General features: G+C 46.4%; 2 protein-coding genes and 1 long non-coding RNA gene across 3 annotated transcripts; 1 reads left to right on the top strand and 2 right to left on the bottom strand.

Annotated features, from left to right (window-relative positions):
- Window positions 1-823: 823 nt before the first annotated feature.
- Window positions 824-4401, bottom strand: LOC100193580 (dihydroflavonol-4-reductase). The gene is made up of 4 exons (NM_001138687.1): window positions 3814-4401; window positions 2628-2831; window positions 1320-1666; window positions 824-1209 (listed from the first exon to the last, which is right to left on the bottom strand). The coding sequence occupies exons 1-4, from the start codon at window positions 4147-4149 to the stop codon at window positions 1113-1115; spliced, it is 984 nt and encodes a 327-aa protein (NP_001132159.1). The 5' UTR covers window positions 4150-4401; the 3' UTR covers window positions 824-1112.
- Window positions 4402-4952: 551 nt separating this feature from the next.
- On the bottom strand, window positions 4953-16471 carry LOC103644826 (uncharacterized). Its single transcript, XM_020542065.1, has 4 exons — window positions 16349-16471; window positions 7329-7425; window positions 6823-6872; window positions 4953-5749 (listed from the first exon to the last, which is right to left on the bottom strand). Exons 1-4 carry the CDS (start codon window positions 16469-16471, stop codon window positions 5243-5245), a joined length of 777 nt encoding a protein of 258 aa, XP_020397654.1. The 3' UTR covers window positions 4953-5242.
- Window positions 16472-19585: 3114 nt separating this feature from the next.
- LOC103637719 (uncharacterized) lies at window positions 19586-20145 on the top strand. Its single transcript, XR_558305.4, has 2 exons — window positions 19586-19945; window positions 20057-20145. It is a non-coding gene; the product is annotated as an uncharacterized lncRNA (long non-coding RNA).
- The last annotated feature ends 1658 nt before the right edge of the window (window positions 20146-21803 follow it).

The raw sequence follows: 21803 nt of genomic DNA, 5'->3' as shown, positions 1-21803 counted from the left end.
ACACTACAAGCCGATCGACATGGTTGCACAAGCATAATCTCACACTCTGGTCAGTCCACTGACTACCCCAGAGTACTACCCATGGACAATCACTCATCATCAATCCGAGGACAAGTCAACCTTGTGTTTACACATCTTTAACATGAATGTAAGACTAGCATTGTTTTAGTTGGGGGAAATGACGTTCTGTCCTCTACATGGTGCGTACCTATTTTTGTATGTATCACTTAATTAAGCTAAATTGTCAACCCAATCAGTTTATGATTTCTAATGTGCAAGTTTATCAAGGTTCCCGTCCAGTTTAGTTGCCCTGCTGTTTTGTCAAGGGAAAATCAACTTGAGACCGGTTGGGAAAGCTCATTGGCAGGGCGATGAACGGCAGAGCTGTGGCCTTTTCTGCTGATCAGATAGGGGATGAGCGCATCTTGAATCCTCGATATGCGTGGCATGGCATGTGGTTCCCTCCCTGTCGTTCAACGCAAACCGCATGGGAACAAAAACACAAAGGTGGCGACACACCAGCGCTGTTGAAGAGAACGTCGTGGCAGCCCCTCCGCGCAACGGCGACCTGCGTGGCTGCCCCGTTGATGATGTCGCAGACGTGCACGTGCTGCTGTGTCACCTGATTCTGCGAGAAATAGTAATCGGTACTGATGTATGAGGCCCAGTTTCTTTCGGGGTACGTCTCAGTTCCTTTTTTTTCCCCGGACCAGCCCCATTGGTGCGCGAATTTGCCCTGAAACGATTCTTCCGTAATCATGTTTGTAATTGTGCGCTACAAGTTTGTCAGAGTTCAATATAAGCGTCACGTAACGCATGCATGGGATGTAACTCACGAACCTAGATATGATATTGTATTTCGTTGGCAACCCGATCACTGAAATGCTCTCCCCATCCCCACCCACCCCTGCTGCTGGCAGGGGCTGTATCAACAACACACGTGGCGTGTTTGGCCATGTACAGCGAGCGTATGGCACATTTTGGCCAACCAAACAGATTTCCCTCCTTTTTTTTTGTGAGGGGGGCGAAAACTACAAATAGTACTACGTACAAAAGAATACAACAGCCCTAGTCGCATCGCATCATCTGTGGCCTGGCACGGCAGTTCCTTCCTAGTCCAGCTCCCCGTATACCCCGCTGGCGAACTCCAGCATGAGCTTGTTGAGCTTCTTGCCCTGGATCCTCTGTGGTATCACCTTCAGTTCGTCGCTGCAAAACAAAAACCCATGCGCGCAACGCCTTGTCAGCAACAGAAACAACCGCCTGTCGTCTCTGCCAGCTAGCACAAACACAATCACGGTTCCATGGCCGTTAGTTACCTTGGCGGCGGCGAGCGTGGCGCGGCCGGCGAGAGCATCTGGGCGAGCTTGACGGCGTCCTCGGGACGGCAGACGGCGTTGCTGAAGCAGAGGTAGCGGCCGTAGGCGGTGGGGGACTCGTAGGCGGCGACGTGCGCGTCGGCCAGGAAGCCGACGTCGACGGTAGCGAGGACGCCGCCGTCGTACATGTCGGGGGCGCCCTTTAGGTAGGGGTGCGCGGCGGTGAGCCCGAGCCCGGGGGCGGCCAGCAGCAGGCCGGCGTTGATGGCCACCATGTCGACGCCCCTGTCCATGGCCAGCGCCCACGCCGTCTTCTCCGACAGCGTCTTGGCCAGGGCGTGCCACAGCTGCATGCGCGCAGAGGCAGACAGCACAGGTCAGGTCAGGTCAGGTCGTCTGCTGGCTGCGTCCGTGCGTGTGCCGGTCGGTCGGCAACCCCAATCGTGTTTCACGCACGGACAGCAGTTGGCATGCAGTGTTTGTCGTTTTTGTCCATCGGAGCCTGCATGCAGTGTTTCACGCACATGCATGGAGGACGAAAACGAAGAAGATGCATGCAACCAGCAACCACTCTTGGTGTTGGTTGTGTGGTAGTGCGTCTGATGATGACGTGTACGTGTTTGTTAGTTGGTTTAATTAATTAATTAATTAATTACTACTCGACTCTCTTTCTGTGTCCTAATCCCGAGCCGTAGACAGTTGAGAGGTCAGCTTCAGCAGTCTGGAGTCTGATGTCTGATGCCACTCCTCATTTGATGCGCACAGGCTTGGACTTGTACAGCCAGCCTCAAGAGACAGAGACAGAGACAGCTCTGTGACTCGTAGACAACGCCTGATTCTGAATGGACCTGTTTTGTGCTGTGCTCATCAAGGTAAGGAAGGGATATTTCAGGGACGCCTTTAAAATGGAGTTTGGCCACCAAGAACCCTGATTTCCAGGCACGCTTGCGTCGCGCGGCAGGGGCAGGGCTGGAGTGGCACGCGACTGCAGGCACCCACACACAAAACAGGTGCGGGAAGCTACAGCCAACGGATAAGGGATGGATCGACTCGACCATCGATGGTGAAAGGTATCGCTCGGCCGGGGGCTGCAGGATGAGGACGACCCAGGGCAAGTGGCCAAGCAGCCGTGTGGCCTTCCAGGGCGCCGCAGCCTCATCCCATCGGCTTCGATTTGATGGTTGGATGGAAATCATGGGGGTTGGTAACCACTGTTGTCTGATGAAAGTTGCCTATGCACGGCACGGGCGGCACTAATCCATGAAACGGAACTTAAAAAAAAACAGCGAGTCGCTCACTCGTACGCACCTTGAACTTCCTGCAGAAGGCGAGGTCGCTCCAGCTCCTCTCGTCGGCGACCTCCTCCCTGTGGGCGCCGACGCCGGCGCCGGCGCCGCTCCAGACGACGGCGGTGACGGAGGAGGTGAAGACGACCCGCTCCATGGCGTCCGTCTGCGCGCACGCCTCCAGCACGTTGTGCGCCGCGCGCACCTCCGTCTCCACCGTCGACTCCTGCACACGCACGATGCAGCACAACCAAATTAATAAAACCTGCTCGTCAGAAAAAACAGCTCGTGCAGTCGGTGCGTGCTAGCTGCCTGCTGGCCTCCCTGCTCGCTCGTCAACCAGCTCGTGCAGTCGTTGCGTGCTAGCTGCCTGCTGGCCTCCCTGCTCGTAGGAGTAGGACGGACGGGACAGAGCAGACCAGCCAGCCAGCAAGCAGGGGCGAGGACGAAGGGGCAGCAGCTGACATGCCCATGCCCATGTGAAGGGTTTTAATGCACGCGGAGGAAAAGGGTTCGAGTTCCCTTTCCCCTTCCCGCGGTTGGTTCAGTTTGGTGGCCCAGTTCTCTGCTCCGTTGCGGTCCCTCTGTGCTGTGCTGTGTGTGAGCTTCCTCCTCTCACCTTGTCCAGCTATTAAATGCGCTCGGCTACTCCACTGTACTACTGGAGTAGTACGCTGGTAGGACAGGAGCAGGAGCGGGACTTCACACCGCACCTGGAGCTGGAGCCTGGAGGCTGGAGGAGGAAGAAGGGGCACGCTCACTCATCACAAGTCACAAGTCACAGCCACACCACACATGAGCTGTGTCATTAATGGGTCATCATCATCAGAGGAGTATGAAGAGGTCCGGGTCCCAGCCCTCCTCTGGAACGAACCAAACAGCCTAGACCAGGGAGGAGGGAGATGGAGATTCATGGAAAAGGGAGGAAAAGGTAGCACAGGATCGGCTCATCTCCTCTCCTCTGCCACTGTCCAGCTGTCCCGGTCCCTGTTCATGCTACAGTGCTAGTATAAGCTCTGGCTGGGTCTACTAGTATAGGAGAGCATAATCCAATCCAATCCAATTTTATGCAGTGAGCGCTACTACCTACAAGTCACTCCTACAAACGAGCTTTCGTTTCTTCGAGGGGAAAACCCGGATTAATACTAATATGCAGAGGAGAGAGAGAGAGGCGAAAGAAATCAAGCAAGCTGCCGTCTTGTACTCACATCGCATTGGGCCTGGTCGTCGGGCGTGTTGAACATGCAGAAGACGCCGGCGCAGCCCCGCACGGCGTCGGCGATGGCGTGGTAGTCGAACGGGTCGGCGCGGAACAGCTTCAGCCGGTGCCTGCACGCGTCGGCGGCGCACGACAGGTGGCCGAGCAGCGCGGCGGCAGCCGCGCCCTCCTCCCCGTCGCGGGCGTACGTGGCGGCGTGGACGGTGTACCCGCGCCGGAGGAGGCGGTCCACGAGCGCGTGGCCCAGCGGCCCCGCGGCGTCCATCACGCACACGCTCTTGCCCGCCGCCGCCGCCGACGACGACTCCACGGATCCCGGACACATGTTTTCTTCTTCGACCGAGGAGGAGGCAAGACAGCGAAGCGAAGCCGGAGGAGGAGCTCAGCGACGACGGTGGTGGTGGATTGACGAGGCCAAGATGATGATACGGATTGCAAAGAGGGGAAGGTGAGGCGCGCAGTATATATAGCGGGAAGAAAAAGAAGAAGAAGAGAAGAGACCGGGGCCGGGGCCGGCCGGCAAGGACAGGGCGGGCGAGAGAGACGGGTTATTCCGAGCCGGGAGAGGAGAGGAGATACGAATCAATGAATCATACGATACGGGGCCGGGTCAGAGGCAGCAGGCAGGCGGGAGGGGGCATTCAAAGGGCGTGCGTGCGTGCCGGACGGACGGATGGACTCCCGGTGCGGTGCCGTGCCGTGCCGTGCCGTGCCGTGCCGTGCCGTCGTGTCTCTTGTGCTTTTGCCGTTGGCGTTGTTGGTTGGGCGTGCTCGCCTGCTCCCCTACTGCTGCGTCCAAGAGACGACGGTAAACGCACTCTAGAAGATTTTTCGTCTATAAACTTTAACAGTATCCTATAAAACATCTTTAAGGTAGTGTTTGGTTCAGGAGCCAACTAGAACGGAACCGTTCCATCCCTGATTCTAGGAATGGAGCCGCTCTGTTTTGTGTTTGGTAAGCTGGAACGGAACGGCTCTGTTTTTTGTTTGGTTGCAGAGTGAACTGGAACAGAGTGGCTCCATCCTTTGTTTGGTTCTAGAGTGAAGTAGAACGGAGCGATTTCATTTTGTGTTTGGTTCAAGAGTAAAGCATAATGGAGTGGCTATGCTCTATATTTGTTTGATGAGTGCAAATAGATAATTTTCTCCATTAGTCAATCTGTATTTTAAGATATGACACATTCATACAACCATTAGTCATATCTTAAGATGACAAATATAACTATAGATCATAAAATGTATAATAATTACTCCATAATCTTACACATGACTCATCCATACAACCATCACAAAAGTGTTATGTCAAAAATAAGTTTCATAACATATCACACACATGTCCATACATAGTTTCAAACAAACATAGGTCCTTACATAGATCCATACAAATTGTGAAATGTATTATTAGATTACCATAAAGCCTAAAACTTCTCATTAACGAAGTCGGTAATCATAGAGACCTTGTAAAGCAATGGCACATCCATGAAAGCATGTGCAATGTCAGGATTAGAAACCAAATGAGAATAATACTTGGACTTGTGCGCAATCTCAAATCCTGGAATATTGTCTACAGCTTCAAACAAACCAGCTGGCAAAGGTTTGTTTGCTGCCTCCTTGATGGCACTGGCTAGTGTTTGAGTGGCATGCTGAAATGCTTCAACTAAGAATTCAGTACCATTGTCTTCCCTCTTGGCCTTCTTGGATGGTTTAGTTGCAGATGTTGCTGCAGGGTCATTCTCATGGACAGCACTAGATGTTGCAATACACCCTTCCTTTTGCACATCTTCACCATCATCAACAGCAAGAGGGTCATTTGATGTCTTTGCAAATCGTCCTGATGCAACACTATTGCCAAAAATTGTAGCAAGGTTGCCATAGTAGGGAAGAGGCTTGTTTATAAATTCATCATCACCCTTGTTTCTTTCATCCTGCATGCAATAAGATAATTAGTGCATAGACATCAACATTGCATTCAATAAAATGAGGGTGATGATGAGCTACACTAGTAATTATCTGTGTATATGAGCTACACTAGTAATTATCTATGTCACAATTAAAGAAATAACTTATATAAGGTTTTTACCTTCAGGGACACGAAGACCATTTTCTCGTTCTAAAGCATCTCTTAAAATGAGGGCATCATGGGCTGTCCCCTCCCATCCGGCCATTACAAAAGTGAACCTTAGATCAAAATCTACTGCTGCCATTACATTTTGAGTAGGGTGACTCTTCCTACCACGGAATGCAGCCTCCATTTCCTTAGGAACAGAGGCTCGAACATGTGTGCCGTCAATGGCCCCGATGCAATCCTATTTTCCCATTGGAACAAAAAATGTAAGGATTGGAAATTCTACATAAGACCATTGGATAGAAATAGGTCTAACCCGCAAGATACCTTAAAGTAAGGATCCCACCGTGGGTTTCCAGTGATTTTGGTCGGTGTTGCTGATGATGGTGGCTTAATGAAGTCATGTCGTAGCTCCCCAACAGCATGAAGTACTTTGTTGAAATACCGACTAACGGTTTCACCAGACCTAGCAAAATTAGTGCCTACTAACCTATTCCTAACATTGTGGCCGATTGTGTGTAAAAACATAGCAATTTGCTGCTCAACACACATATGTATGGTGTCTTGTAATAGACCACGATTCCTAATAAGTTGGCAAAAACGGAAGAATGATGATCTATTAAGTCTAAGCATATTAACACAAGTGACATCACTCTTCCAAATTTTATCATCAAGATACTCCATCCTTTTTCTATCTCTCTCATAAATTGGACCATAACTAATTTGTCCTACTGCTGCATGACCATGACGTTTTCTTTTTCTAGATTCAATAACACAAGCCATCATTGAAAGCAACATATGAGCAGCAACAACGTACACTACAAGCATATACTTCTTCTCCATCTATATAAAAAGGATAACATTACCAATTGAAACCACACATGCATGCTTAATTTCACTGCTTAAATGAGAAAATAAAAAATATTATAATACCTTAAGCTCTGAAGTCTTTTTTGTTCTCTGAATACTTGCAATCCTTGCACCTGTAAAAAAATGAAAGCATTAGATGGCGTGCTCCGCAGAGATCTGACGGTGTTCTCAATCGCAGAAATAATGCTAATCGTAGAATGGACTTGTGGTGTTCTCAAATCACAAAAGGACAAAAAAGCAAATCACAAAAGGACAATGGATCTAATGGTGGCTGCTCGGCAATGGAAAAAAAAAATCCAAAAATCGTTGTTGTTCGTGGACTACTCGGCGGCCATGGCTGCTCTGCAGATCTGATGGTGGCTGCTCTGGCCGCATCTCATATGCCTCGGCAGATCCAGAAGAAGCAAGGTAGTGTATGGGCACAGGGAAACGAGATGCGGCGGTAGATGCGGCTAGAGGAGATGCGGCTGGAGACTAGGGGCACACGGTGGCCGCATCTCATATGGTGGCTGGAGGCATATGCGGCGGCAGAAAAGATTGGGGAGGAACGAGCGACGGGAGGAGCGTACCTGCCCTGGGAGAGGAATGGAGACGCGATGTGCTCCCGAGCGGATGAGTTCGGGTGTTTTTTTGGAGCCCAGAGATCCTTCGTATTGGAAGAATATTCTATTTTTGGAGCCACTCGGTTATATCTAGAATCAAACCAAACACTCTATATATTGGAACGGAACGGCTCCATACCACAATACTCTCCAACCAAACACTACCTAAATATCGAAAACGCTCCGGTTTCTCTTTTCTTTCCTCTACCTATTTTTATACTTTAAAAACGCATTAAATAAAACTAAAATATGTATAAGCATTTAAGGGTATGTTGGAACTTGCCTCCTGGACAGCGGGATCCAATGGGGAAATAGTGGAAAAAGATTAATGGCTTTAACACATGGTGTCAAAGCAATAGCGTTATTCTCGCGCTTTGGCACAGTAGAGGGGTATTTATAGGTAACCAAGAGACCGTCCGACCTTGTCAAGGACAATTAGGCCCTCAGTTACCTAGTTTATTCTCGAAATATTCCCTCGTAGGGGGTTACCGTGAGTCATTACAGCATACTTTATTACAGACGCGGCCCAACCCGCTCTACCCACATGGCATCCAAGGGTGGGGCCTCACAACATGGGTCGAATTGCACATGGACCCCTCCTAGCGCTGAGGGGGACAAAGCCTTATGGCCCCTTACCTTTGAATTGTGCTCTTGTCTTATAGTGACTAATAGTGTGCGTTGGTCCGACACAATCTAGTGATACGAATTTATAATCATTATCTATGTTAGACAAGATCTTTTGCTTCCATCGCTCGAGTCGTCATCACCATGCCGCCTGCACCATTTAGGCTAATGGCGAAGAGCGCGCCACATTTGCTCTAGCTTAAAGTCCATTTCATCGAGTTTGATGCGAAAGCTCTCTTTTTTCAGTTCGAGGAGCATAACATCATATAATCCACTTAGTCAGACCATAGATAAGCGGTTGTAGATGCTGTTGGAGAGAGTGAATTTGTGAATGCTCATTGACCACCAACTTTTCAATTGCTTGGTGGTACATTAGTGAGGATATTCATTGGTCGAGTTGTATGTACCATCTATTTGGCCCTAGAAGACCGATATCTTCTTGTCATTGCCCTAGAAGACCTATAAATTTATGAATTCAAAGAACTACTTTGGAACTAAAAACTATGTTGAGTTCATAAGTATGTGTGTACCTACCAGTCCTTTATCTTCTGTTTTAGTCTAGTCCCTTCGTTGCTGGAACTAAGTAGCATTGAAGTATGTGGACTGGTTTAAGGCGATATCGTTGTGGTTGCTTGGGGTACTATCGTGCTTGTGCAAGAGGGAAAAAAGGAGGATAAACACTATATTGGGAGGAGCACCATACAAGGAAGGTAACATAGAAGGAGCACCATATGGAGGAGCCCCATATAATCCACAGGGAGGAGCACCATATGGATACTTGTATGGGTATGGAGGAGGGTACAAATAATAAAAGGTTGAGGAGGAGAAGCATCAGTGGTAGGAGGAGCATCAATAGTATGAGGTTCAGTGGTAAAAGGAGGAGCATCAATGGTTGATGGCTATGGATATGGAGAAGGATACAAATATAGAAACAGATGTTGCAGATTTAGGGAACATGGACGAGTAGGGAGATCCTCCCATTGATATTGCACGAAAGAAAAACCATCCAAAATGACCCGCCTCACATCGATAGGGATCTCAGAACGTTGTGGAGATTATTCGCTAAGCAAGTCAGAGAACGTATCAAAGTTGGAACTCCACCTTAGATCCATAATGAAACATAGAGTAAAAGACTTTAAATAAAGGAAAAAACAAGTAAATTAGAGAGTGAGGGTATGAATGAACCTAAATACCCCGCTCTATTATAGGCTAGATTCAAGATTTATTTTGAATTTGTTATTTTTTTAAAAAACAAACGGTTAAACTGGCCAACCAATCAGAAGCTATTGTATTAGGACGAGATGGTCAGTAACGACCTAGACTCCAACGCGATGGTCGATTCTGACTCATTGGTATAGACCGATATGGTCCTAACATGGTTGGTATCAATAAGGCTGACCGATCAACTGGCTTACCGATTAGTTGGTCGAACCAGCTGTTGATGAGGCTGCATCGGTCTTTAGTGACTGTGAGCGCCGCCATGTCACTGATCAGTAAGGCTATCTCCAGCAGTACTCGCAACCCGTCTCGCATGTGTGTTTTTTTGCGCGCCCGCGTTCTGCTATTCACCTTCCGGCAGAGCGTGGAGGACGTGTATAATGAGCACTCGATCGACCTCATGGTACATGCGCTTTGCTGTAAACACTTCATTATTTGCATGCTTTCATTGGCACTCAGGCCCGTGCCTGGGGCAGGGCGAGCGGGGCAACCGACCTAGGCCCCCAGATCCCAGGGGCCCCACCCCATATACCATACAGGAGTATATAACTAGTGGACTACGACTACATGCAGCTGTAGGCTGGTGCCAAACTCAGGAACATGGAGGCACATAAACAACACACGCGGGACGGCGAACGGACACAGTGTAAATACACATACCCGCTAGGGAGTACATATTCACAACGCAGGGCAACAGGATCATCCAGTCAGGGAACAACGAATCAGCCCTCAGACCTCAGCCGATGAGGCTACCATTGTCACGCAAGGCTATAGTTTTTAATTACTTTAGCAAGTAATTATGCTTAACAAATTACATGAATTAATTTATTCTATTGATTCCTTGTAGATTGTCATTGATATTATGCTTATATATTTGAGGTAATGATCTGACTTCTTTTTTAGCGCTCATTTTTTGATACAAGTAAGAGCATCTCCAAGAGACTCTTTATTTTTTACTCTCTATTTGACTCTTTATTTGTCTCTCCATAAATATTAAACTCTATATATAACATTTTATTCCAACAGACTCTCCAAAATGCAATTTAGCTTGACTAGCGAGAGTTGCTAGCCAAATTTAGCTAGTGAGAGAGTTAATTTAGAGAGCCACATAACTTAGCAAGTTAAATAGCTACTCTGTTGGAGAGCTATTATGTTATTAATTAGCTAAAATCTAGCTTGACAAACTATTTAGCTAGTCTCTTCGTGATGCTCTAAATATATAATAGTAAAAAATAGTACTTGTAATATTAGGGCTTTATTTATAATGTTGCCCCGGGTCCCTCCAAACTCAGGAACGACCCTGTTGGCACTGTGGTAGCACGGGCGGAGCTAGAAAAAACTATTAGGAAAAGCTACAGTGTATGTAATGAGACCCTGTATATTATTTTTTATAAGTTTTAAATTTTAGCAGATGATTCAATAAGGTTCTATAGGCTCGAGACCGGTAGGAGGACGTGAGCCTCCGTCCGTCTCATCACTACCTCCATCATTGTGTGCCAGCGCAAAATGCGTATCCGTCTATAGTACGAGTACGGAGCACCTGTCAATGGTATACGATTACGCAGATACAGTATACCAGTATAGTATACGGAGGTCAAGTGTTAGGGGGCCTTTTGGGGCTGATGGATTGGAGACTGTGGACGGTTGGGAAGCCCGACGCGTAGGCGCAGGCAGGCGCAGGCGCAGGCGCATCGCATCTATGCCATGCCAGTTGGTAGTTGGTAGCTGGCGGCTGGCGCATGTGGTTTCCGGTGGTCAGCGCCCTCGCCCTTTCCCTCGCGCGCGCGCCAACCCAACGTTGCGGTTGCAGCGGCGGGGTCGTCTAGACTCTAGAAGCTGCGAGTCGGAGGTCGGAGCAGCCAGCTAACCCGGGCAGCCAAACGCACGCTGGGGGAATCAACCGCGGCCACACACCTAAATCTAGCCTGAATGGCCGAAACTGATGGGGTTGGTTCAGAAAACAACAACGGCGTCACACAGGGCGTGGCGCTCGCGTTGGCCACCGGTTGCACCTGCCTCCGCCATGCTTCGGCTTCCGCTTCACCCACAGCCTCATCTGCCAACCGACTCCAAACACCTCCTGGATGGCTGGATCAGAACCCACATGCTTCGGTCCAGCACTATCGTCTCGTCCAGATAAAAACAGAAAGGGAAAAAAAAGACACACGGTTCACATTGCAGAGCTGGTCCCATAACCCTAACGGCCTAAACCCCAACTCCCTGCCAGAAATGAAGTACATGCGCACATTTTTCTAATGTGCTGCAACTTGCAAACTCTGCAAGTGTACTAGGTATCTTTTTCTTTTTCTAGAATGGATCGGACCGTATCTTCATCTTTTTGCTGGAGGCTACATAGACAATAATCTAAAACTGCCGGACATATATGGGACAGCTTTTTTTGATGAGCTTTTCTAAGATATTAGCTATGAAAAAAATCTGGGAGAAAAGCTGGCCAGTAAGAATCTGAGTGTTTGGCAACCTGCTAGAGAATTTGTTGGTTAGAATTTAGATGGATGACCTGATTGTCAGCTACTAGATTGTGAAATAAATAAAATGATACAACAAATTGTAGTACTAATAAACATAAAATTCAAAAATGTGGGGCCTGTTGTGTGCATTGACAGTAAGGCCTTAGATATACGTGTTGGCATTCTCTTAATGCTACGAGTTGATATTCTATATTGATTTTTTATACCAACTGTATTTGGCATTAATTCCGCTTGAATTAGTTTATTTATTAAATATCATGTAAGTTTGTGTTTGTTTTTTTATCCGGTTTAACTCATCTGCGTAAACACACTCATGGAATCTATAAAAAAAATTGTACGCCGGAGGTTTCTTTAATGAGACCGAATAGGTCAGTTGCCCAGCTTATCAGCCGACACAGCCTTAAGCTCGCTTCTCACGCGCCGTTACAATGCGGCTTCAGGAATAAGCGCTTCACCCACAAGCCAAGACAAAAGATAGAAGTTTGGATGGGATTCTAGCTTCTGGCTGCCAGAATCCCAAAATAAGCCCATCCAAACATGGCTGCGCGTGCGAAACCTGCAGATACATTTGCTACTTGAAAGCGTAACTGAAGTTTGGTCGAGAAGTGCAATGTTTCAGATTACAAACCAAACATAATTTATCTGGACGATTCTAAATTACAGAAGAGAAAAAGACAATGCAAAGATAATTGTTTGCAACTTCTTTTAAATTGGACAATTGCGTCTATCGTCTACGCAACATCTTTCCATGTCCTGCATTTGCGTGCGGTTGATTCTGTCCTCATTTTAACTTTGTCTGCATTATCCCAAATGGGTACGAATATTATCAGGTGGGTGAACTTGCAGGTCATTCAAAATGCTACAACCAATAAAGTTTTCCTGTTACATCTCGGCTGGTGTGGAATATAGGCTGGAAATTTTAAGGATAGGGACTCTCTAAATTTTGTATGAATTCCGGGCTTGAAAAACCGGGTGATAAAGATAAGCAGGGACATGTTGGCTTCGATTTGAGGTCAAACGCTAGGGGTGTACCTTTTGGTGGTGCCCTCTGCATGAGCGTGGATGGTCTGCGACATGGGGCAGGATGGCTCGCGACCTCACTGCAGGATCGCCTCTTCTCTGCGTCACCTCGGACAGTCCGCGCGCAGGGCTCGAACGATCCGTGTTGGCGTAGAGCGTCTTATGGTGGCATAGAACCCTAGATCTCGTCTTCCGGGAGGGACCTATCAGGGAGGAGAGTTCTAGGGGTCTCTGTGATCGACAGGCCACCCAGACGTCCCTAGACGGCGTAGAGTCGCCTATAGATGAAATAATAGGTCAAGAAAGACTAATACTAGACTAATTGCTGCTACTTTTAGGACAAGAAAGTAAAGAAAATGATATGTAGATTGATTGGTTTGATAGTGTTGTGTGTCAATCGGTCCTACCCCTTCATATATATAGGGAAAGGTCTGGACCCGTTCCTAGCCGTTCCCCAACAGAATATGCGTGATTAGATGTGTTTCTACTAGCGGTTACTTAATCGGACCCATTACTTTATTATCACTGGCACGCGATAACCGAAACCATCGGTAAAAAAAGTAGAACCCACCGTAGGTTTATAGCTCTTTTCTACTAGTGTTTCCATGTAAACTTGACCACAAGTTTTGCCAGCGGCGGACCCACAGGGTATGCCTGGTATGCACCGGCATACCCTGCAAAACTAGTATCACATGCACATAGTATTTCATCTGAACAAATTGTATCAAGATCTGCCATCGTACTATATATGATTTTACCGAATTGTAAATGGTTTACTGAATTGCATAAGACATTTTTTGTATCGCATACCCTGTGGTTAAATCCTAGGTCTGCCACTGAGTTTTGATGTCATGGTGTGGGACAAAAATAGGGGCTTAGTCTTATTGCTTTGTTGGAGAAATTCAACGTGGTGAGGTCCTATTACTCGCAAAGGAAATAAGTCCGAAGCAAGGATGGAAAAAACTCTAAGGGCTAGTTTGGGAACTCTATTTTCACAAGGGATTTCTATTTTTCTAAAGGAAATTAGTTTATTTTCTCTTAGGTCCCGTTTGTTTCCTTTCATTTTGAGAAATTGAAATCTTACTAATGGAATAGGCTATTTTTTAGAATGTGACTTTCCACCACTTTCTAAAGTTATCATAGATGGAAATTAATTCTATAGATTTACATGTTATTATTCCGATATACAACTTATAGCACACTCTTCTACTTGCTTCGCTATAACATAAATGTAGTATATAACTATCTCTCTCATATGATTTAGGATAATATACAAATATATTACATATATAAATATATAAACTTAATTAGTTTTGTCTAAATTATAATTATTAAAATAGAATTCAATTCCAACGAAACAAACGGACCCTTAGGAAAATATGAATCACTTGGGAAAATGGAGCTTCCAAACTAGCACTAAATCTTTTAAATTTTTTTTCTTAGCTGATCAATTTGTTTCCTGTTGCTTTATGCTCTTAGCTAGGGATTGAAATTTAATATAAGAGCTCGTGTGCCTTTTGGTTATGTATATATTTAATGTGGATATAGAGACTGAATTGTGTATCTTTTGTTAAAAAAATATCTAGAAAGATAAACCATCTTATAATTTAGGATGTCAGTATACGGAAAGAAGCATCTGGTTAGAGTTTGAAGAGAAAAAGCATGCAAGCAAGCTCGTCCTACATGGACAATTACATCGTACGTGTACACGCCCTCGGCAATTAATATAGGTGTCGGTTTTCTATTTGCGAAGACGTGTTCATTCCAGGCGCAGGTTAGTTGGAGTATATTCGGCTGGGGCGGCATTATGCACGGCCAGGTAGGCAGGCAGGCAGGCCGGAGGCCCCGTCCATCTGGCCGTCCTCCTGCTGCCAGCTGGTAGGGTCGAGTAGAGTTGGACCAGCCGCTAGATAGCTGTAGGTTGAGCGCGTGTGGCCGTCGGTATGCTGCACTGCACCGTGTCGCCGTCGACCCTTTGAATGCTCACCTCGCTGGCCGGCGGCGGTCACCGCCCACCTACACATACGTGCATGATATGACGACGACGACGACGACCAAGAGACGCCATACATTATACATACCACGACGTTCTAGAATGGAGAGGTGGAGTAGTATACACAGGTACACCACGCCAAGTCAAATCGTATATATGTGTGCTCTCACGCACGCACACTCGGCCGGCATCATCCACGTCGTCCCAGCTAGGATCTACAGTGCTGCTATAAATATACGAAACGATACATCACCATCAGCTGGCTGTTTGATGAGTCCTACATTCAACGACGGCACAGAGACAACGGTAGAGTCAGGGTGTCTGATACGTCATTGTCGCTTTTCTACCCACAACCACAAAGTACGTAACATTAATACTCTCTCGCTTCACCATAAGATTGCATATTATTTCTATCTCCAACTAGTTTTTTATTAAAAAATATACAACACGATTAATATGATAATATTTATTTGATACTATAAATATGAATATGGGTTTTTTTATTTATATTTGATTAAACTTATATTCCTCAAAATGTTCTATATTTTAGAACGGAGGAATACCTTATTTTATAATAGATAAAGTATGATGTCATTAAATTAGTTCTAATATATATATATATATATATATATATATATATATATATATATATATATATATATATATATATATATATATATATATATATATATATATAATAAACTTAGTTGGAGACGCAAATACTAATACTATTTACCATATACTTTACTTTAGTTTAATTTGAATAAATTTCTTGTTTTAGTTCATGGACGGAGAAAGTACCATACTGCCATGCAACTTTTTTGTATGTTTTGTTCAAATAACTAGTAGTGCTCAGCTGGTCCACCCACGGTATATGATGACAGAGAGGATGCATGTAACGGTCCTAGCACGTGAGGGGACGAGATAAGCCTTCAGTTTGGGCGGGTGCCAAACTGTCTAAACACATGTGTGTAAGGCTTTAAACCACCGGCAAAAAATACCTTGGTCCGTCACTTTATGTTAACGAGTCATTGTATTCGCTTTTGCAGCGGCTGAGCTAAACGTGTTTCCACTTAAGGGCTAGTTTGGGAACACTAATTTCCCATGAGATTTTCATTTTCCCAAGGGAAATTAGTTCATTTTCCCTTGGGAAAATGAAAATCCCATGGGAAATTAGTGTTCCCAAACTAGCCCTAAGAAACAAAAAAAGGCATTAGTAAAAAGAGTTCAAAGCCTACATTACATACAAATTTTCACTAACGGTTTTAGCCACCACGCGCTAGTGAAAATAAACCTGTAGAGAAGGTTTAAGGAACCTTCAGTTTAAATAGAGATTTTCGTGGTTGCTATAAATATAAGACTTTGATGTATATAAATGTCTGATAAAATTTAATTCCATTTTGCTTTCATATATCAATAGATATATATATATATATATAGTTTATATATTAAGAGTCCTGGGCTTCCAATAACTAGAAGAAGCCCAGGTCGGACGATGCAATCCGGTCGAGCCGGACCACATCCAGACGTCTATAAAATAGGACCCCGAGTGCTAGGGTTCAGTTTTTTACGCTCCACCCTTATTCATTAGCGACACCACGTGCGACGACGGCGGTTGCCCCAGAGCGTGCGCGGCAGTGGACCCCCAACCGGTGGCCGTAACTCCATGACCTCGACGCGCGTGGCGGAGGTTCCTCGATCCGGAGTAGTGGCGGCGGTTCCCAGATCGGTGGCGGCGGCACCCCGATCCAGAGGGCGAGCGACATCGGGGCCCTTGTGCGGTCAAGCGGCGGCGTCCCCGAGGCCCCGAGGAGGCGGCACTTTCAAGGCCGGCGAGCAAGCGACGCCCGTCGACGTGCGAGTAGCGACGACGACGCATGAGGGGCGATGTTCGAGCGAGCGCGTCACGGAAGACGCGAGATGCGCGCAGCGATGATCACGCGTGACATCCTCCGATCCGGCGCAGTTTTCTTTTCGATTATTGTGTTTTATGCCTACCACATGTATTATTTACGCTAAAAACTGTACGATTTTATGCTTAAACACGGAGTTCGTATATCAGTTTACTGCATGCACATTGGAAAGACAATTCCTTAATTTATGATGTTCGTAATTTACGCGCATGCAATGGAAACTCCCACGATTTTACCATAATTTTTAGATCTGTATAAAAATAGAAACCGCATGCATGCGGCTGCCATGTTTTTCGGATCTGTCATAAAAATAGGATCGTAATAGCAACATACTAGAGCTATCAACCTCTCACATTGACTCGATATTTATGCTTATAATTGAGGGATTTTATGCTCAAAACTTAAGGTTTTTACGCTCCACCTGGAGATGTGTCCACCAGTGAACAACATGCCAGATTTTTTACGCAGTGTAAGGAATTGCATAAATACCTACACCGTGTATAATAATTTGTTTCAGTATATATCATAAACTAGTTCTAATGCGTTTAGTTGCATGGCTGTTGGACGGATCCTATATTTATGAAGGAAATAAAACATTAAATACGATTTTTTATTTCTATGCATGCAATTCATTTCCTTTCATTGCATATTCTTTTCATCATAAATTCGTGTGCATGCAGCTGGTAACAGATTTTTACGCAGTATACCGAATTGCATAATTATCTATACAGTGTATCATATTTAGTATCAGTATATATCATAAAATGGTCATTACGAGTATAGCTGCATGGCTGTTGCAGCGATCCTAAATTTATGGAGAAAATAAAACATTTAAAATAGAAACCGCCACACATATCTTTCCTAAATTTACACACATGCAAGAGAACGTGTTTGACTCATGCATGTATTTTACCATAATTTTTAGATCTGTATAAAAATAGAAACCGCATGCATGCGGCTGCCATGTTTTTTGGATCTGCCATAAAAATAGGATCATAATAACAACCTACTAGAGCTATCAACCTCTCACATTGGCTCGGTATTTACGCTTATAATTGAGGGATTTTATGCTCAAAACTTAAACTTTTTACGCTCCAACCCGGAGATGCGTCCACCAGTGAACAACATGCCAAATTTTTTACGTAGTATACTGAATTGCATAAATACCTACATCGTGTAGTATAATTTGTATCAGTATATATCATAAACTAGTTCTAATGTGTTTAGTTGCATGGCTGTTGGAGGGATCCTATATTTATGAAGGAAATAAAACATTAAATACGATTTTTTGTTTCTATGCGTGCAATTCATTTTATTTCATTGCACATTCTTTCCATCATAAATTCGTTGCATGCAGTAGATAACAGATTTTTATGCAGTATACCGAATTGCATAATTATCTACACATTGTAGCATATTTAGTATTAATATATGTCATAAAATGGTCCTTATGAGTCTAGCTGCATGACTGTTACATCGATCCTAAATTTATGGAGTAAATAAAGCATTTAAAAATAGAAACTGTCACACATATCTTTTCTAAATTTACGTGCATGCAAGGGAACATGTTTGACTCATGCATGCATTCCTTTTTTGCGCGTATGGGGCAGGTGGCGCACCCAACAGCCTGGTTAAGTTGGCGCGTTGGGTTGAACCACGTTGCAGGGTGGTCGGCCTGGACTTCCTTTAACTATTGGAAGCCTAGGGCTCCCGTTATACCTGCTATATCTCTACTACTTATTAAGGCGATAAGGGTAGCCTGCCGTTCTGCCTTAGTTCAATCTGGATCGTCCATCACTGTTGTTCAATCTGGATCGTCCATCGCCAACACTAATCTGCTAGTCGCGCCCTCCTCATCGAGTTTATTGGATCTGCAGTATCCCCAACAACGGGCTTCAGAAAAATGTTATCCCCAACATTGCAATTGGACTTTCGGTATTATAACAGCCTTTCCTTTGGTATTTCAGTATCGTGCAACAGTATTAACCATTGTCCACATTCATCAACGAGCAATCACCCGTACTGGCGTCGTCCTCCCCCGTTCAACAAGCAATCACCCTGCACCGCTTTGCTCTGCTCCCGCGCCACCTTAGCGGCTTCACGAACAGTGTCACGGTGGCATTGCCCGCCTCGTCAACACCGGAAGCGGGCAGAGGGAGGTACACAGCCGCGAGCTGGCCCGCGACGTCTCGCACGCGTCGCGAACGGAGGTTACGTCGGTCAACGGCGACGCTCGGATTTCCAGCTCCTCGATGGCGATGTGATGCGTGTCGCTGTCCGAGAGCTTGGCGAGCGCTACGAGCACGCGCGACTTGAGCTCCACCATCACGATGTTCTTCGACGGCGTGGCACTGGCGGCGGCCGACAACGGCAGCGGAGGCGCCGCCCCTCCGCCAGCCGACGCGGCGTTGGAGCCGGGGTTCGGTGGTGGATGCGCTGTGGTGGGCGAGCTAGGGTGGGATTTGATGGGGGATTTGGAAAGCGCGGTCGCCATTGCTGTGGGAATCTGGAGCATGTGACGAAGTCTGCTCCAAGCGTCTTGCGAAACAGGGTCTTTCAGTTGAACAAAGGAGGATTGCGGGTGATTAGTCGTTGATGAACGTCGACAACGATTAAGTCTGTGCAGGATACTGAAATACCAAATGAAAGGCTGTTATAATACCGAAAGTCCAATTGCAATGTTGGGGATAACATTTTTCTGAAGCCCGTTGTTGGGGATACTGCGGATCCGACAATACCAAGAGCTGATTACACGAGTTGACTGCTTTCTCTGTAGCAGCAAGGTTTATAAGTTGCTATCGCAACCTTTGGCTGGTCGATATGGTACATTATATTTGCGCCGCGGTAGCTTGCGTGGGCTGCGTTATTTAGTTAACGTACGAGGCCCATCTAAATTCCATAAGGCCCATTTAGAAAAAAAAAACTAGAGAGTTCATCAGGCAGTCACGCGGCGGCTCTCCTCCCCGCGCGTGCGCGGCGGCCTCATCCCCGCCGGCGAGCCTCCACTCCCCTCCGCCGGTACACCTCTATCGCCGGTGGACTCCCCCTCGGCTGAAATGCGGTCCTTGTTGCTGGCCATTGCTGCAGCTGGTGCAGAAAGGTCCGGCGACGGATGTGGCCGGACGTCCCGTATCCACAGCGACGAACGCGTCGAACCCGTGATGGCTGACGTTCGAGAAGGCCATCGCCTCCGCAGGTGGGGAGCTGTCTAAGCCTGAGATCCTGTCTTCGACCACGGACTCACGCTTTGCGAGGCAGCTGGGCATCCCTGCCCTCGGGTTTTCTCCGATGACCAGTGCGCCGATACTGCTACATGACCATAACGAGGTAAATTAGTTGAACTCCTGAGCTGAGACCAGGCCGCGCTATCTACCCGCTCTCCTTCCTTGCCTTGTCCAGCAGAACCAATGTTTTTCCCCTTGTATCTCGGTGTTGCAGTTTCTGGAAGACAGAGTGTTCCTGAGGGGCATCCAAGTGTACGAACATGTCATCAGAGCACTAAGCTCGTTCCAAGGCTGATTCGTAAACACAAAAAAAGAAGGAAAAGTGCTGTTGCGTGGAGTGTAACATAGCAGGTTTGTAATAATTGGTTCAGTCACAAACACGCCAAAGGAAAGGAAACATTCCGAAACTATTGGGAAGCTAATAAATCATAGCAGATTTTCATAACATAGCACACAATTTGGTTAGCCCAATTTTTTCATTAAAGTAGCATACTGACAAGCTAATAAATAATAGTTATATTATATAATACATGAGAATAGTGATGGCTTATTATTGTATATTTACAATTTTGAAACAACTCTGAAAGATCGGTTGACTACTATTCAGAGCCATCAGAGGCCTCCTCCTCGTCGTCTGATGATGATGATACACCTTCAACTGCAGCCCGTAGCACTAGATCAAGTAATCTTGTGTTGTCCTCATGGTCCTCTGATGAACCTTCTTCAGCTGACTGTTGCCTATTTTCCGATACCAGTATGTGTTGGATCAACAAGTCTCGTACGCCAAAACGCCATAGCTTGGCTCTTCTCTTGCGAGGTCTCAACTGGAGCTGCCAAAAGAGATACTTAATAAATTGTAAATGTATAAAATTCAAATATCAAACGAAAACGGATGATGTATGTCTGGCTTGCCCTCCAACCTGTCCGGTGGGCGTAACCCCAGCCTGGACTACGGCTTTAAGGGCGCCGAGATCGCCATGGCGTCCTACTGCTCCGAGTTGCAGTTCCTGGGGAATCCGGTCACCAACCACGTCCTGAAGTATGTCTGAACTAAAGCTGGGAATGCTTTTAAACTGCACATGAACAGAATATGAAGGCAGCCTTGTTCCAAAAGCAGTCTTTTGGTGATGTACATGGAGCTTTTGCATAGAGTAGTTTATGTGGCAGTTATCTCAAGAATTTTCATCTGGTGGATGTACAGGGTTCGTATAGCAACATTTCCTTGTAGAAAGTTGAAGCTGTATATCGAGGGTGGATTTACATGTGTTTATCTTTTTGACCCTAAGCCTCTGGGAAGCTGTGAACCATAGCTTCATGAAATATGCCTGTTGTGTGATTCAGTGTTTGTGTTTTTCTTGTTTGTCATTATTGTGCACTCGCTTTTAATATAACACGCATTTTGTATATAAGTTACCGTAGTATTATATGTCCCCGTTGCAACGCACAGACACTCACCTAGTATGTGTATATATATAGTATTTAGAGCCCTGGGCTCTATTTAACTACAGGAAGCCTCGACCAGGTGTGCAGACCGCACCAGACACTTTTTGGCTTATTGTACCTACCTGTGCTTACGCTAAATTATAATACGAGTTATGCTGATGTGTGTATCAGTTTATGCAAATATAGTCTGCGCATATTACGTGAATCGGGCCCACGATCCTGCCCACGCGCTCACAATTATCCAGTCCCACGCCGTCACTATAAAAACACTCCCACGCCGCCAGGGATTAGGTTTTAGCGGCGGCGGTTCCCTCGGGCGTGCGAGCAGGCGCCCGTGAGCAGGAGAGCCCCGGCCGCCGCGGCGCTCTCCAGCCGGCGGATTGGCGGACGTGGAGGGGGCGCGAGGAGGAGGAGCCTCAGCGTCCGTGGCGGTACAGCTTCAGGAGGCACCGGTCGGGCGCGGCGGAGTGGGCGGCGGTGGTGCTGTTCATGGTGCTGGCGGTCGTGGTGCTGCTGGG

The sequence above is a fragment of the Zea mays genome, chromosome 1 (genome assembly GCF_902167145.1).
Source record: "Zea mays cultivar B73 chromosome 1, Zm-B73-REFERENCE-NAM-5.0, whole genome shotgun sequence".
In the NCBI taxonomy this organism is placed as follows: domain Eukaryota; kingdom Viridiplantae; phylum Streptophyta; class Magnoliopsida; order Poales; family Poaceae; genus Zea; species Zea mays.
This window is presented reverse-complemented; position numbering and strand designations above follow the sequence as displayed.